Source organism: Somniosus microcephalus, unplaced genomic scaffold, assembly GCF_052327205.1.
Source record: "Somniosus microcephalus isolate GS21.2 unplaced genomic scaffold, FLI_Smic_1.0 unresolved_chr3, whole genome shotgun sequence".
NCBI classification, from domain to species: domain Eukaryota; kingdom Metazoa; phylum Chordata; class Chondrichthyes; order Squaliformes; family Somniosidae; genus Somniosus; species Somniosus microcephalus.
The window spans coordinates 73,236,167-73,252,893 of NW_028225181.1; the positions used below are offsets into that span (position 1 = coordinate 73,236,167).

The following is a 16,727-nucleotide window of genomic DNA, read 5'->3' on the forward strand; positions in this document are numbered from 1 at the left end:
TTGGGTTGCTTTGTGCCTCCCGCGATATTCAGCAGGAGGTTAGCGACGTAGGTAGTCGGTAGCTCCCCGCGGCACTGCACCGCCGGCAATGACATCATCGCCAAGCGCAGCACCCCGGCTGCAACCTTGGGCTACGACCCCTGACCTATCACCGGGCGATATGTCCGACAGGGTCAGGGGTCGTTTCTGCAGCCGCGGCGATGCCACTTAAAGGGCAGGTGTCGTGCGGCAACTTTTTATTTTGGCTGAATGCCAGCACCTGCCCCCTTCCCCTTTCTTCTTCGAGGTGTCGGCCACAATCGCACAGCCCGGCGCTCCTCTTGATCCGACACCCCACTCCCCGGTGGTCCAGCAGGGCCCAGGTGTGCGCAGTGCTGCGCCCCTCCCCTTTAATCAGGGAGGGAGGTCTGCTATGGCATGGTGCTATGTGCTGACGGGCATGGCGCTGTGACATGAAGCGCCGTGAAATTCACTGTCAGCGCCTCAAGAGGGAGGGGAGCGCTTCCAGTAGCACCTTGCCTCCTGCCTGGGGCGCTGCCACTGAATTTAATGCACAGGGGCGCTAACCTTTTCAGGGCGCTAAAATTAGCCCCAGTGACGTTAGCGACCCAAAGAGGGCATCACCGAATTTCCCCCTAAGAGTCTAAATGGGCTGGAGGAACAGAGGGATCCAGGGATACAGATACACAAATCACTAAAAGTAGCAACACAGATTAATAAGGCCATTAAAATAAAAGCACTGGGGTACATTCCTAAAGGAGCATTCTGTTCCATGCCTAGGAGCTCTGAACCATGGCTGAGAGTAGCTGGGACACGTTTCTCACACGCCTCGAGATTAACCCGCACGGCAACTTTGCTGTCAGTGAAGAGAGACAAGAAAAACCAAAATGCCGTTTGCCCCTCTCAGTGTGGCCCTGAAGGACTGTGTCCAGGCTGGAGTTCTGTTCCCGCCGTACCATCCTCCCCCAGATTGTCCTTTCTGAGCTCCAGCCAGGTGATGCTAAACACTCAGGTGGGAAAGAAGAAAATCTACAATAATGTGTTTCAAACAAAACTGGTTTATTTGACATCTATCCAGAATATTAAACTCCAGCCCAGTTATAGGGGTTAATAACATCAGCAGAAACAAACCCCAACTGTCAGAATGAACATGATTCAGTCCTGGATGTGATTAACAGCAGCAATAACAGCAGAATCCAACCCCTGCAGTCACTTGTGAACTCGCTGGTGTGTCAGCAGGTTGGATGACTGAGTGAATCCATTCCCACACTCAAAGCAGGTGAACGGCCTCTCCCCGGTGTGAATACGCTGGTGTCTCAGTAGGTGGGATGACTGAGTGAATCCCTTCCCACACTCGGAGCAGGTGAACGGCCTCTCTCCAGTGTGAACTCGTTGGTGATTCAGCAGGCTGGATGAATTAGTGAATCCCTTCCCACACTCAAAGCAGGTGAACGGTCTCTCCCGTGTGTGAACACGCTGGTGTGTCAGAAGGTCAGATGACTGAGTGAATCCCTTCCCACACTCAGAGCAGGTGAATGGCCTCTCCCCAGTGTGAACTCGCTGGTGTGTCAGCAGGCTGGATGACTGAGTGAATCCCTTCCCACACTCAGAGCAGGTGAATGGCCTCTCCCCAGTGTGAACTCGCTGGTGTCTCAGCAGGCTGAATGACTGAGTGAATCCCTTCCCACACTCAGAGCAGGTGAATGGCCTCTCCCCAGTGTGAATACGCTTGTGTCTCGCTAGGCCAAAGGGTTGGCTGAAGCCTTGTCCACACACAGAACACGTGTACGGTTTCTCCCCGCTGTGAATGGTGCTTTTTGCTTCCATGTTCAGAGGCCGGTGAGATTCAGATCCGGCGAGTCGAGTGACTGTCAGATCTTGAAGTGATGTTTGGTTTGAGCTTACCGTCTGTAAATCCTCCCCTTCCATTGCCCTGTAAAATTAACATAAAACAGGGAGCGTGAGAGACAACCCACAGGAAAACAAAGGGAGGTTGTGAAATTCAGCTGAATGAATCTGGTCAATTGTGGGGCCGGCACTAGAAAAAAGTGACCATGAAAGCTGCCGGATTGTCATAAAAACCCAACTGGTTCACTGATGTCCTTCGGGAAGGGAATCCGCCACCTGGTCTGGGCCTACACACAACTCTGGCCTCTATGGGAGGAGAGAGAGAGAGAGAGAGAGAGAGAGGGAGAGGGAGAGGTGGGAGTGGGAAGGGGAGGGGGTGAAGGAAAGGAACTTTATACATCTGCAACTCGACCAGAACTTTGATAGAACCTCCAAAACCCGCAACCTCCACCACCTAGAAGGACAAGGGCAGCTGTTGCATGGGAGCACCATCACATCCAAGTTCCCCTCCAAGTCACACATCATCCTGACTCACATATATTCATCATTGCTGGGTCATAATCCTGGAACTCCTTACCGAACAACATTGTGGGAATACCTTCACCACACGGACTGCAGTAGTTCAAGAAGGCGACTCACCACCCCCTTCTCAACGGGAAACTGGGGATTGGCAATATTTGCTGCTCTTGGAAATGACGCCCACATCCAAAGAATGAATTAAAACAAATCTATAGATGTAAACTGGATTAAAAGCCTGTACAGAAATACTTGTTCCTAAAATAATACTCTTTTACATTGTACGGACAGTGTCTGTGTAACAACCTAATCTCCCCTAGAATCCACCTCCCTTGACAGTCTCACATTGGAAATTGTTGGGTCCTCCTGGGCTCAGAAGTACTGGGGGATAAACCCAGCAGCTTCTCCTCCATCTCCACTCCAGCTCAAACTGAAACATAGAAACATATAAACATAGAAACACAGAAGATAGGAGCAGGAGTAGGCTATTCGGCCCCTCAAGCCTGCTCCGCCATTCAATGCGATCATGGCTGATCATCCAAATTCAGTACCCGGTCCCTGCTTTCTCCCCATATCCCTTGATCCCTTTAGATTTAAGAAATATATCCAATTCCTTCTTGAATATATATTTAATGTATTGGCCTCTACTGCCTTCTGTGGTAGAGAATTCCACAAGTTCACCACTCTCTGGGTGAAGAAATTCCTCCTAATTTCTGTCCTAAATGGCTTACCCCGTATCCTTAGACTGCGACCCCTGGTTCTGGACTCCCCGACCATCAGGAACATCCTTCCTGCATCTAGTCTGTCCAGTCCTGTCAGAATTTTATCAGTTTCAATGAGATCCCCTCTCATTCTTGTAAACTCCAGTGAGTACAAGCCCAATCGTCCCAATCTCTCCTCATACGTCATTCCTGCCATCCCAGGTATCAGCCTGGTGAATCTTCGTTGAACTCTTTCCACGGCAAGAACATCCTTCCTCAGATAAGGCGACCAAAACTGCACACAATACTCAAGATGTGGTCTCACCAAGGCCCTGTACAACTGCAGCAAGCCATCCTTGTTCCTGTACTCAAACCCTCTCGCTACGAAGGCCAACATACCATTTGCCTTCTTAACCGCCTGCTGCACCTGCATGCTTACCTTCAGCGACTGGTGCACAAGGACACCCAGGTCTCATTGCACTTCCCCTTCTCCCAATCTATTGCCATTCAGATAATAATCTGCGTTCCTGTGTTTGCCACCAACGTGGATAACCTCACATTTATCCACGTTATACTGCATCTGCCATGCTTCTGCCCAATCACCCAACCTGTCCAAATCATCCTGTAGTTTCTCGGCATCCTCCTCACAGCACACACGCCCACCCAGCTTTGTGTCGTCTGCAAATTTGTAGATATTACATCTAGTTCCCTTGTCTAGATCATTAATACAGGTAGACTATCCTTTATCCGAACTTCCGAAAACCGAAAACCTCTAAAAACCGAAAGTTTTTTCGTTCAGCGTAAGTCGTGCGCACGACCCCGACCCCCGCCGCCGACCCCCACCCCCGACCCCCCCGCCAACCCCGACCCCCGCTGACCACCCCGCCGACCCCCACCCCCCACCCCCCCGCTGACACCGACCCCCGCCGACCCCCGACCCGACAAATTTCCCAGTCTTATAAAATACCTTCTGAAATCCAAAATTTTCCGAAAACCGAAACACGGCTGGTCCCGAGGTTTTCGGATAAAGGATAGTCTACCTGTATATATTGTGAATAGCTGGGGTCCAAGGACCAATCCCTGCGGTACCCCACTCGTCACTGCCTGCCACTCGGAAAAAGACCCATTTATTCCAACTCTTTGCTTTCTGTCTGCCAACCAGTTCTCTATCCAAGTCAATACCTTGCCCCCAATCCCAGGTGCCTTAACTTTACACACTAATCTCTTATGCGGGACCTTATCGAAAGCCTTCTGAAAGTCCAAATACACAACATCCACTGGTTCTCCCTTATCTATTTTATATACTCGTTACATCCTCAACAATGAAGCAACAAAAAGACCTACACAGGCAGCCAGGGACCTACCTTCCGTCAGCCTGTAATAAAACTCTTCCCCACAGCCGCTGACTAATGGCGGCCGCAGCACCCACAATTCCCCGCGCCCCAGAAACCGCTCTATGCAACACGCCGATTTCCCCGCTGAGAGTGCGCATGCTCCCCAGGGCCGCGGGCCATTCTGGGAGCCTGGCTCCTGTCCTTTGTCCAGAGTTGGACTCGGTGGAAACAGCTGAAGAAACCGGGAAGCGGCGGCTCGGATGGGAGAGGCGCTGCACCCTGGGTTTCCTGGTGCCGGGGCCCTGGCCGCACGTCCACCAGGCCCAGCCGCCCTGATTCTGATTGAGTTTTTGATGAGGTAACAGAGAGGGTTGATGAGGGCAATGTGGTTAACGTGGTGTACATGGATTTCCAAAAGGCGTTCGACAAGTGCCACATTATAGACTTGCCAGCAAAGTTGAAGCCCATGGAATAAAAGGGACAGTGGCAGCATGGATACGAAATTGGCAAAGTGACAGAAAACAGAGAGCAGTGGTGAACGGTTGTTTTTCGGACTGGAAGAAGGTATACAGTGGTATTCCCCAGGGGTCAGCACTAGGACCACTGCTTTACTTGATGTATATTAATGACTTAGACTTGGATGTACAGGGCACAATTTCAAAATTTGCAGATGACACAAAACTTGGAAGTAAAGTGACCAGTGAGGAGGATAGTGATAGACTTCAGGAAGACATAGACAGGCTGGTGGAATGGGCGGACACGTGGCAGATGAAATTTAACGCAGAAAAGTGCGAAGTGACACATTTTGGTAGGAAGAACCAAGTGAGGCAATATAAACTAAAGGGTACAATTCTAAAATGTGTGCATGAACAGAGAGACCTGGGGGTATGTGTGCACAAATCGTTGAAGGTGGCAGGGCAGGTTGAGAAAGTGGCAAAAAAAGCATATGGGATCCTGGGCTTAATAAATAGAGGCATAGAGTCCAAAAGCAAGGAGGTTATGATGAACCTTTATAAAACACTGGTTCGGCCTCAACTGGAGTATTGTGTCGAATTCTGGGCCCCATACTTTATGAAGGTTGTGAAGGCCTCAGAGAGGGTGCAGAAAAGATTTACAAGAATGGTTCCAGGGATGAGGGACTTCAGTTACGTGGATAGACTGGAGAAGCTGGGGTTGTTCTCCTTAGAGCAGAGAGGTTGAGAGGAGGTTTGATAGAGGTGTTCAAAATCACGAGGGGTCAGGACAGAGTAGAGAGAGAGAAACTGTTCCCATTGGCGGAAGGGTCGAGAACCAGAGGACACAGATTTAAGGTGATTGGCAGAAGAACCAAAGGCGACATGAGGAAAAACTTTACTCATTGAGTGGTTAGGATCTGGAATGCACTGCCTGAAAGGGTGGTGGAGGCAGATTCAATCACAGCTTTCAAAAGGGAATTGGATAAGTACCTGAAGTAAAGAAATTTGCAGGGTTACGGGGAAAGGGCGGGGAGTGGGACTAGCTGAAGTGGTCTTGCAGAGAGCTGGCATGGGCTCGACGGGCTGAATGGCCTCCTTCTGTGCTGTAACCATTCTCTGATTCTATAAAATATTAGAAAGTTTGTTCCACAGAAGCACAGGGTTTATCTGCTTTTATTGATGAATTTAAAAAGTCTCTATTAAAACCTGAGCCAGTGTGTTGTGAGCCAAAGAGCCTTGTGTCCAATGAGGGGAATAAAGGCCCAGCGCCTCCCCTGGCCCCGGGCCCTGAACAAGTGACTGGAGAAACTCGCTGCCCTGTGGATCAGACAATCAGCCGGCGCTAGTCCCGCCCCTCGGGCTCCCCGATTGGTTGGAGGATCTGCCCCGCTCGCTCCCTATTGGTCGGAAGCTCCCGTCAATCAGGCCCTGGGCCCAGGTCACGTGTCCCCGAAGAGCGCACGTGCTCCGTCCAACTGACGCCGCTCGGTCCGGGGCCTCGCGGACTCTCAGGTTTTTCTGTTTCTCTTTATTCTCTCCCGATCCACCCCTCCCCCACCACCCCGCGCGATTCTCCACCCAATCGGAGCGGAGAAAACTCACTTTGCGCCACCGATCGCGACTCTGGACCCGACACCAAGGCCTTTCCCCGGAATGGCCCGCGCCGACTCTGGCCGGCAGGATCTGAGTGCGCAGGCGCAGCTCTGAGTGGGGGAGGGGGGTTGGTCTTCTCTGGGCATGCGCGGTTGTTGCCCTTGGTGATCGGGAGAGGTCGCTGTGCCGGACTCGGTCCAAACCGCCGCTCCCTCTGCGCATGCGCGGACTATCGTCTGTCAATCAACCATCAGCCAGAAGAGGTCGCTGGTGAGACCAGTGAAGAAAGAAAGACTTGCATTTCTATAGCGCCTTTCACCACCACCGGACGTCCCAAAGCGCTTTACAGCCAATGAAGTACTTTTGAAGTGTAGTCACTGTTGTCATGTAGGAAATGTGGCAGTCAAACAGCGCACAGCAAGCTCCCACAAACAGCAATGTGATGATGACCAGATAATCTATCTTTTTGTTAACTCTGTTTCTCCCTCTATGGATGTTGCCTGGCCTGCTGAGTGTTTCCAGCATTTCCTGTTGTTATTTCAGATTTCCAGCTTCCGCAGTATTGTGCTATTATCCTTTTGTTACATTGATTGAGGGATAAACATTGGCTAGGACACCTGGGATATTTCCCCTGCTCTTTCCCACATTACAACAGTGACTACACCTCAAAAGTACTTCATTGGCTGTAAAGCACTTCAAGACGTCTGCTGGTCATGAAAGCACTATATAAATGCAAGTCTTTCTTTCTCAAAATAGTGTCATGGGATCTTTTACATCCACCTGAGAGAGCAGACAGGGCCTCAGTTTAATGTCTCATCCGAAAGACGCCACCTCTGACAGTGCCTCAGTACTGCACTGGAGTGTCAGCCTGAATTTTTGTGCTCAAGTCTCTGGAGTGGGACTTGAACCCAGAACCTTATGCCTCAGAGGCAAGAGTGCTACCATAGAGTCATAGATTTATACAGCACAGAAAGCGGCCCTTCGGCCCATCGTGTCTGCGCCAGCCATCAAGCCCTGTCTATTCTAATCCCATTTTCCAGCACTTGGTCCGTAGCCTTGTATGCTAGGGCATTTCAAGTGCTCATCTAAATGCTTCCTGAATGTTGGGAGGGTTCCTGCCTCTACCACCCTTTCAGGCAGTGAGTTCCAGATTCCAACCATCCTCTGGGTGAAAAAGCTTTTCCTCAAATCCCCTCTAAACCTCCTGCCCCTTACCTTGAAACTATGCCCCCTGGTTATTGACCCCTCTACTAAGGGGAAAAGTTCCTTTCTATCTATCCTATCTATGCCCCTCATAATTTTGTACACCTCAATCAGGTCCCCCTTCAGCCTTCTCTGCTCTAAGGAAAACAACCCCAGCCTGTCCAGTCTCTCTTCATAGCTGAAGCGCTCCAGCCCAGGTAACACCCTGGTGAATCTCCTCTGCACCCTCTCCAATGCAATCACATCCTTCCTATAGTGTGGCAACCAGAACTGCACACAGTATTCCAGCTGTGGCCTAACTAGCGTTTTGTACAGCTCCATCATAACCTCCCTGCTCTTATATTCTATGCCTCGGCTAATGAAGGCAAGTATCCCATATGCCTTCTTAACCACCTTATCTAGCTGTCCTGCTGCCCTTAGTGATCTATGTACATGCACACCAAAGTCCCTCTGATCCTCTGTCCTTCCTAGGGTTCTACCATTCATTGTGTATTCCCTTGTTAGTCCTCCCAAAATGCATCACCTCACACTTTTCAGGGTTAAATTCCATTTGCCACTGTGCTGCCCATCTAACCAACCCGTCTATATTCTCCTGCAGCCTGAGGCTTCCCTCCTCGCCACTCCACCAATTTTCGTGTCATCTGCAAACTTACTGATCATACCTCCTACATTCATATCTAAATCATTAATGTACACTACAAACAGCAAAGGACCCAGACCCTGTGGTACACCACTGGACACAGGCTTCCAGTCACAAAAACAACCTTTGACCATCACCCTCTACCTCCTGCCACTAAGCCAATTTTGGATCCAATGTGCCAAATTGCCCTGGATCCCATGGGCTCTTACCTTCTTGACCAGTCTCCCATGTGGGGCTTTGTCAAAAGCCTTACTGAAGTCCATGTAGACTGCATCAACTGGACTGCCCTCATCCACACACCTAGTCATCCCCATTGAAAAATTCAATCAAATTGGTTAGACATTGCGGTGTATGTAACCTGTTCCCCCTTAAGAGAACTTAAGCCTGTTCCACCTTAAGAGATGTACTACTTTCTCTGGCTGCTGTATACGTAGTACCGGTGGTGACCACCGGTATATAAGCACTGTGTAGTAAGATTGTATTTCAGATAGTCCTGACCTCCAACCAGTAAAGGCCTGTTGAACTTTAATCTTGTACCCTGTGTGTTATTAATTACAACTAGAACACACAGACTTTACAGTGGCGATGAGTCAGATTCTTACCCTGCGGCAGTTATATCCACGGCGGCTTCGTCCACAGAACGGACGTCGAAGAGAGGTTTCCACCCTCATCACCCTGCTGGAAGACACGTCGCGCGGCAGACATCGAGAAACCAGAGTGCAGAAGACATCCTGAACTCGAAGCCTCCATCAGCGGCTGTCAGCTATCTTCTTTCTACCTCGGTAGTGGGTAAGCCGGGCAGCGACGCGACCAGAAAATTGGCCGCGTTGGCTGTACAGATGGGGAGGGAAGACGGAGGAATAAGGGCGGTGAGATCGATCGCGACCGGAGATAAGGGCCGGGCCGCATTCGGGCCGAAAGGCGCAGCGCGGGGGCATCGATCGTGGCTGGTGATAAGGGCCGGGCCGCATTCGGGCTAAAAAGGCGCAGCGTCTGGGGGCAACTGAAGGTGCGAGAGCCGCGGTGAAGCGGAGACAGCGTCGGGGGAAGGGTGAAGACTGCCAAGCACGGGAAAACCACCATTTTGTAGGCGGAGGACGAAGACAAGAGCGCGGAAGCCGCCATCTTGGATAAAAATAAAAATAAATTAAATTGCAACGATGCCTAAACATGGGAACATTAACACCTTTCATAGCGACATCGAAGATTGGGCTATGTATGTAGAACGCATACAAAATTATTGTAAAGCAAATAAAATCCCAGATGCAGAGAAAGCACTAACATTATTAAACTTAATGGGTGCGAAGACATGCGGGCAATTGAAACACCTTGTTCACCAGATGAACCGGCGGATAAGACGTTCGAGGAGATTGTTACTGTCCTGAAAAATCACCTAAACCCCACGCCGCTGATGCTAGCGGAACGATTTAAATTTTACAGCAGAAGGCAGCTGAAGGATGAAAGCAATGCTGAATATTTAATGGAATTGCGTAAGCTAGCAAAGTACTGTCAATTCGGAATGAGATTGACAGAGGCGCTACGAGATAAATTTGTGTGTGGTTTATTAAAAGAAGATACACAAAAGCGATTGCTCGAGGAGAATGAGCTGACGCTTGAGAAAGCGGTCACTATGGCAGCAGCACACGAAGCCGCAGCGAGAGGCACGGCAGTAATGCAGCTATGGTCACCGGAACTCAGTACAAATAAATTGGGTTTGAGTACTGTAAAATGTTATCGTTGCGGAAAGACAACGCATGATCAGAACCAGTGTTGGTTTAAAAACCAAGAATGCAGAACATGTGGCAGGCTTGGCCACATAGCTAAAGTATGCCGGTCAGGAAAGAAGACCAGCAACAAAAAGTCATCGCAAGGAAAATACATAAAGGTACACAAGGTGACAAAGAACAGTTCGACCGAACAGAAGTCAGATTCAGACGCTAGCAGTAATGAACTGGGTAGCTTAAGAGTACACAACGTTGGTAAGGATGCAGCTCTCCAGACAATTTGGGTCACCCTTCAGATAGCAGGAGTCCAAGTAAAGATGGAATTGGACACTGGATCGGCATTGACGGTCATGAATAAGAAAGATTACAAAAGGTTATTCCAACATATTCCCCTACGGGATACGGAGATTATATTGAAAACATACACGGGGCAAAGAGTGTACCCCGTCGGAAAGATAGAGGTAAAAGTGGTCCACAAGGGCGAAGAAAGCCAAGTAATGGACTTATATGTGCTACCTGAAGGAGGTCCACCACTACTGGGACGGGAGTGGATTAGGAAAATGTATATGGACTGGCACTCCTTGAAGGCACTAACGGTAGATTCCGGGGAAACAGATGTCAAACCTAAAAGATTGTCCAGAATATTGGATGATGCTAAAGAGGTGTTCCAGCAGGGACTGGGAACACTGAGAGGAATTACGGCAAACATCAAGATTGATGAACATGCACAACCAAAATGTTTTAAATCCAGACCGGTACCCTATGCAATACGACCTACTGTAGAAGCGGAACTGGAAGCGCTAGAACATTCAGGTGTACTGTCTAAGGTAGATTGGAGTGAGTGGGCTATGCTCATTGTTCCCGTTATGAAACGTCCTTCGAGCAACAAGCCAGGAGAACCAGGGAAGGTTCGCATCTGTGGAGATTTCAAAATCACCATTAATCCGGTGCTTCACACGGTGCAGTATCCGCTTCCGCGGATTGAGGATATTTTTGCTGGCGGGAAACACTTCACCAAGATAGACCTGGCGCAGGCGTACTTGCAGATGGAGGTTGAAGAAGAGTCACGCCAATACCTCACGATCAACACGCATCGAGGTTTGTACCGGTACAATAGACTGGTTTTTGGAGTGGCATCGGCTCCAGCAATTTGGCAGAGGGCCATGGAGCAGGTATTACAGGGAATTCCAGGCACACAATGTTACCTGGACGATACTCTGATTACAGGTGATTGTGATGAAGAACACCTCGCAAACTTGGAACTGGTGCTCAACAGGCTGAAAGAGTGTGGACTTAGAGTTAATCGGCAGAAATGTGAGTTCTTCCAGAAGCGGATGTCGTACTGTGGTCATGTCATTGACCGGGAGGGGCTTCATAAGTCTCCTGACAAGATAGAGGCAGTTGTAAAGGCTCCCGCTCCGGATAATGTCTCTCAGTTGAGGTCGTTTCTAGGATTGATTAACTATTACCATAAATTTCTACCAAATCTATCCACGGTACTGCACCCGCTAAACGCTCTTTTACAGAAGGGGGTACCATGGGAATGGAGCGAAAACTGTAAGAAGGCATTTCGCAAAAGCAAAGAATTGATCACCTCAGAGGAAGTGTTGGCTCACTTCAACCCGACACTGCCTATTCGGTTGGCTTGTGATGCTTCTCCATATGGTATTGGGGCAGTACTCTCACACAAGTTGCCAAATGGCACGGAAAGGCCAGTCGCGTTTGCATCCAGATCATTGACCTCCGCTGAGCGCAACTATGTGCAGATCGATAGGGAGGCTCTCAGCCTTGTATGGGGAGTGAAGAAGTTTAATCATTACCTGCAGGGCCAAAAATTCACACTTCTGACAGACCATCAGCCGTTGGTATCCATTTTTAACCCTAAGAAGGGTGTTTCAGTGATGACAGCACAGCGTCTCCAGAGATGGTCCCTTTTCCTAGGGGCACATCAATACCAAATAGAATTCAAAGGTACGAAGCAGCATGGCAATGCTGATGGGCTGTCGTGCCTGCCACTACCTGAAGAAGAAGAAACGACGAAAGTTGACCCTGTTGAGTTATTTCATTCGACCATCATCGAGTGTTTACCAGTCACCAATGCAAGTATTGAAAGAGAAACCAGGAATGACCCGACACTGTCCAGAGTCTACGAGGTGACAGTGAAAGGATGGCCAACACGTGGTGATCCTCTGTTACCGGCATTCTCGGCAAGGCGAGACCAGCTGTCCGTCTGCCATGGTACTTTGATGTATGGGACAAGAGTGATTATTCTTCCCAAGATAAGGGAAAGAGTTCTAAAAGAACTGCATGAAGGTCATCTGGGGGGAGTTAAGATGAAAAGTCTTGCTAGGGCTTATGTATGGTGGCTGGGTATTGACCAACAGATAGAGGAGTTGACGAAAAGCTGCGCTGGGTGCCAAAAAGTGCAAAATGCACCTCCGATCGCACCACTACACCCATGGGAATGGCCTTCAGCCCCATGACAACGCGTACATATTGACTTTGCTGGTCCATTCATGGACTCCATGTTCCTAATTGCGGTGGACGCACATTCCAAATGGCCAGAAGTGATCAAGATGAATACCACTACTTCAGAAAAGACAATTGCGGTGTTAAGAACAATATTCGCAAGGAGCGGATTGCCAGAACAGATCTGTTTGGGCAACGGACCACAGTTCGTGTCGGAAGAATTCCAAAAATTCTTAAAGAAGAATGGGGTGAAACATTATACCTCTGCCCCATATCATCCGGCGACAAACGGGTTGGCCGAGAGATTTGTCCAAACATTCAAAAAGGCAATAAAGGCCATGAACGATGACCAGATTCCGCTACAGCACAAGGTGGACAATTTCCTAATGGCGTATCGAAACGCCGCTCATGCAGTGACTAACCAAAGTCCTGCCATGATGTTTTATAACAGGAGGTTGCGGTCCAGGTTGGACTTGTTAAAACCAAATGTGCGGAGGGAAGTGGAAAACAAACAGTTCCGGTATATTAATAACAAGTCCACTCGAAGTTTCGAAGTAGGACAACCAGTGTTGGCAAGGGGCTATGGAAACGAAAAATGGCAGCCCGGAACAATTCGGGCCAGACAAGGACCTCTGATGTACACAGTAGATATTGGTAACAATGTGATAAGGCGTCATGCGGATCAACTGGTAGAATCAAGAGCAAGGGTCGAACCCATGGTTGCGACAGAGACAACTGTGGAAGATGTTAATGAACCTGAAGCATCTACCTCGGCAAGGACTGTACCTGATGATGACGTCCAATACATAGGAAACCAACAAGCAGAGTCACCTCAGCAACAAGAATCAGAGACCACTGAAAGGCGTTATCTAGACCGAATCTGAAGGCCTCCTGAGAGACTGAACCTTTGAACTGTTTATACCTGAAGTTATATATATGTATATATGTTATGATGTTATGTTAAATGGGGATATGACTATTAAGCTACAAAGGGAGGATTGTGGTGTATGTAACCTGTTCCCCCTTAAGAGATGTACTACTTTCTCTGGCTGCTGTATACGTAGTACCGGTGGTGACCACCGGTATATAAGCACTGTGTAGTAAGATTGTATTTCAGATAGTCCTGAACTCCAACCAGTAAAGACCTGTTCAACTTTAATCTTGTACCCTGTGTGTTATTAATTACAACTAGAACACACAGACTTTACAGACATGATCTCCCCGCTGACAAAGCCATGCTGACTATCCTTGATTAATCCTTGCCTCTCCAAGTGGAGACTAATTCTGTCCCTCAGAATTTTTTCCAATAATTTCCCTACCACTGATGTTCGGCTCACTGGCCTGTAATTCCCTGGTTTATCCCTACTACTACACTTCTTGAATAATGGTACTACGTTAGCTGTTCTCCAGTCCTCTGCCACCTCCCCTGTGGCCAGAGAGGTTCTGAAAATTTGTGTCAGAGCCCCTGCAATCTCCTCCCTTGCCTCACAGAGCAGGCTGGGATACATCTCGTCTGGGCCTGGGGGTTTATCCACTTTTAAGCCCGCTAAAACCACTAGTACATCCTCCCTCTCAATGCTAATTTGTTCAAGTATATCACAATCCCCCTGCCTGATTTCTATGCCTGCATCGTCCTTCTCCATAGTGAACACAGATGCAAAATATTAATTTAAAACCTCACCTACATCTTCTGGCTCGACACACAGATTGCCACTTTGGTCCCTAATGGGCTCTACTCTTTCCCTGGTTATCCTCTTGCCCTTAATATACTAATAAAACACCTTGGGATTTTCCTTTATTTTGCCTGCCAGTGTTTTTTCATGACCCCTCTTCGTTCTCCTAATTACTTTTTTAAGTACACCCCTGCACTTTCTATGCTCCTCTAGGGCTTCCACTGTTTTTAGTCCTTTGTATCTGCCAAAAGCCTCCCTTTTTTTCCTAAACCATTCTTGTATGTCCCTTGACATCCAGGGTTCCCTGGGCTTGTTGGTCCCACCCTTTACCTTTACGGGAACATGTTGGCATTGTACTCTCTCTATTTCCTTTCTGAAAGACTCTCACTGCTCTGATGTGGATTTTCCTACAAGTAGCTGATCCCAGTCCACTTTGGCCAGATCCTGCCTTATATTATAATCGGCCTTCCCCCAATTTAGAACCTTTATTTCCAGTCCATCTTTGTCCTTTTCCATAACTACTTTAAATCTCACTGAATTATGGTCACTGTCACCAAAATGCTCTCCTACTAACCCTTCGACCACTTGCCCTGCTACATTCCCTCGAATTAGGTCCAGAACCGCCCCCTCTCTTGTAGGACTTTCTACATGTTGGCTAAAAAAGCTCTCCTGGATGCACTTTAAGAATTCCACACCCTCTAAGCCTTTCACACTCTGACTATCCCAGTTAATATTGCGGAAGTTGAAATCCCCAACAATTATTACCCTCTTATTTCTACACTTCTCTGAGATTTGCCTACATATCTGTTCCTCTATCTCCCCCTTACTGTTTGGGGGCCTATAGTACACTCCCAGCAAAGTGCTTGCCCCATTTTTGTCTTTAAGTTCTACCCATATGGCCTCATTAGAGGAACCTGCTAAGGAATCATCTCTCCTTACAGCAGAAATTGATTCCTTGATTAATATTACTAACCTGATTTTTGGTCAACACTTGAGTATTCACGTTTGCTAAATCTCCGGGAGAAGGAGTCGCTTCACTTGTACTGGTTCCTGGGGCCTGATCACCTTCCCCAGGAGCAGGGCCTTGACCCTGACTTTGCTCACTTGTACTGGTTCCTGGGGCCTGAACACCTTCGTCAGGAGCAGGGCCTTGATTCTGGGGGTGTTTTATTGCACTGTTTGGTTTACTTGAGAAGAGCCCCATCAGGGTGAGTGCGGGAGGGTCAGGGGGCTAGTGCGGGAGGGTCAGGGGGTGAGTGCGGGAGGGTCAGGGGTGAGTGCGGGAGGGTCAGGGGGCGAGTGTGGGAGGTTCAATCTCCAGGATCAGTGTGTATCTGAGTCAATGGGACTCTCTGACCTTTCTCCCCAGTCCATCTCCAGGACCAGTGTGTATCTGAGTCAATGGGACTCTCTCTGACCTTTCTCCCCAGTCCATCTCCAGGACCGGTGTGTATCTGAGTCAATGGGACTCTCTCTGACCTTTCTCCCCAGTCCATCTCCAGGTGCAGTGTGTATCCGAGTCAATTGGACTCTCTGAGCTTTCTCCCCGGTCCATCTCCAGGACCAGTGTGTATCTGAGTCAATGGGACTCTCTCTGCCCTTTCTCCCCAGTCCATCTCCTGGACCAGTGTGTATCTGAGTCAATGGGACTCTCTCTGACCTTTCTCCCCGGTCCATCTCCAGGACCAGTGTGTATCTGAGTCAATGGGACTTTCTCTTACCTTGCTCCCCAGTCGATCTCTGGAAGCTCTTTGAATCGGAAGGGTTCTCTCCGGTTGGTGCTCACAATCCTGTGCTGGTTCACCTGCTGTTGTTCCTCAGTCTACAATCCCTGTTTACTTCGAGCTGAGCACCTTCCTCAATCACACCATCATTCACCGGGAGATCTATTTGTGGCAGATCAGAAAATAAGAACAATATTGAAAGCGTGAAATAATGTAATGTAGACTTTTAATCTGCTTACTAATAATTGAATTTCAATGCCGAGTATTTGTTTGATTTTGTCCCTTTCCTCAGATCCCCAGTTCGATGGCTGTCTGCTTAGTTTGGAGATTTTCCTCACTGTAAATTTCCGGCCTCCTGAGACTCCCCCATTTTCACTGCTCTGGGCGGAAATGCGCCATTTTCTGTGCGGATTTACTAACCGGAGCGGTGACCCTGTGACCCTCCCTCGCTGTGATCTAAACTCGGGGCTGAGCAGCCGCTGTCGGGCCGGGTGCTCAATGGAGCCGAGTTCCCTCAGTCACAGAGCGGGCCCTGTAACCCGGGCAACCAGCCCGTTTCTGACCCTCACTCACCGATCAACCGGCGCCGCCCGGCACTGCGCGGGACGGCAGCGGAGCGGCACTGCGCCTGCGTGGGAGAGAGAACGGGAGTAGCACTGCGCCTGCGCGGGAGAGAAAACTGGAGCTGCACTGCGCCTGCGCAGCAGAGGGAGAAAGGGAGCGGCACTGCGCCTGCGCGGGAGGGAGTAAGTGAGCGGTAGTGCGCCTGCGCGGAAGTGCAAGGAGCGGCACTGCGCCTGCGCGGGAGAGGGAGCCAAAGGATGCGGCACCACGCCTGCGCGGTAGA

General features: G+C 49.3%; 1 protein-coding gene across 1 annotated transcript in view; it reads right to left on the minus strand.

Annotated features, from left to right (window-relative positions):
• Window positions 1–16,522, minus strand: part of LOC147092014 (uncharacterized) — a 33,587-nt gene extending 17,065 nt beyond the window's left edge. Inside the window, exons 1-3 of the mRNA XM_085976993.1 lie at window positions 16,454–16,522; window positions 15,878–16,042; window positions 1,214–1,933 (exon numbers count right to left, since the gene is read on the minus strand). Of these exons, the coding sequence (XP_085833119.1) occupies window positions 1,214–1,929 (716 nt within the window). The 5' untranslated portion in view covers window positions 1,930–1,933; window positions 15,878–16,042; window positions 16,454–16,522. The remainder of the gene's footprint in view (window positions 1–1,213; window positions 1,934–15,877; window positions 16,043–16,453) is intronic.
• Window positions 16,523–16,727: the final 205 nt, after the last annotated feature.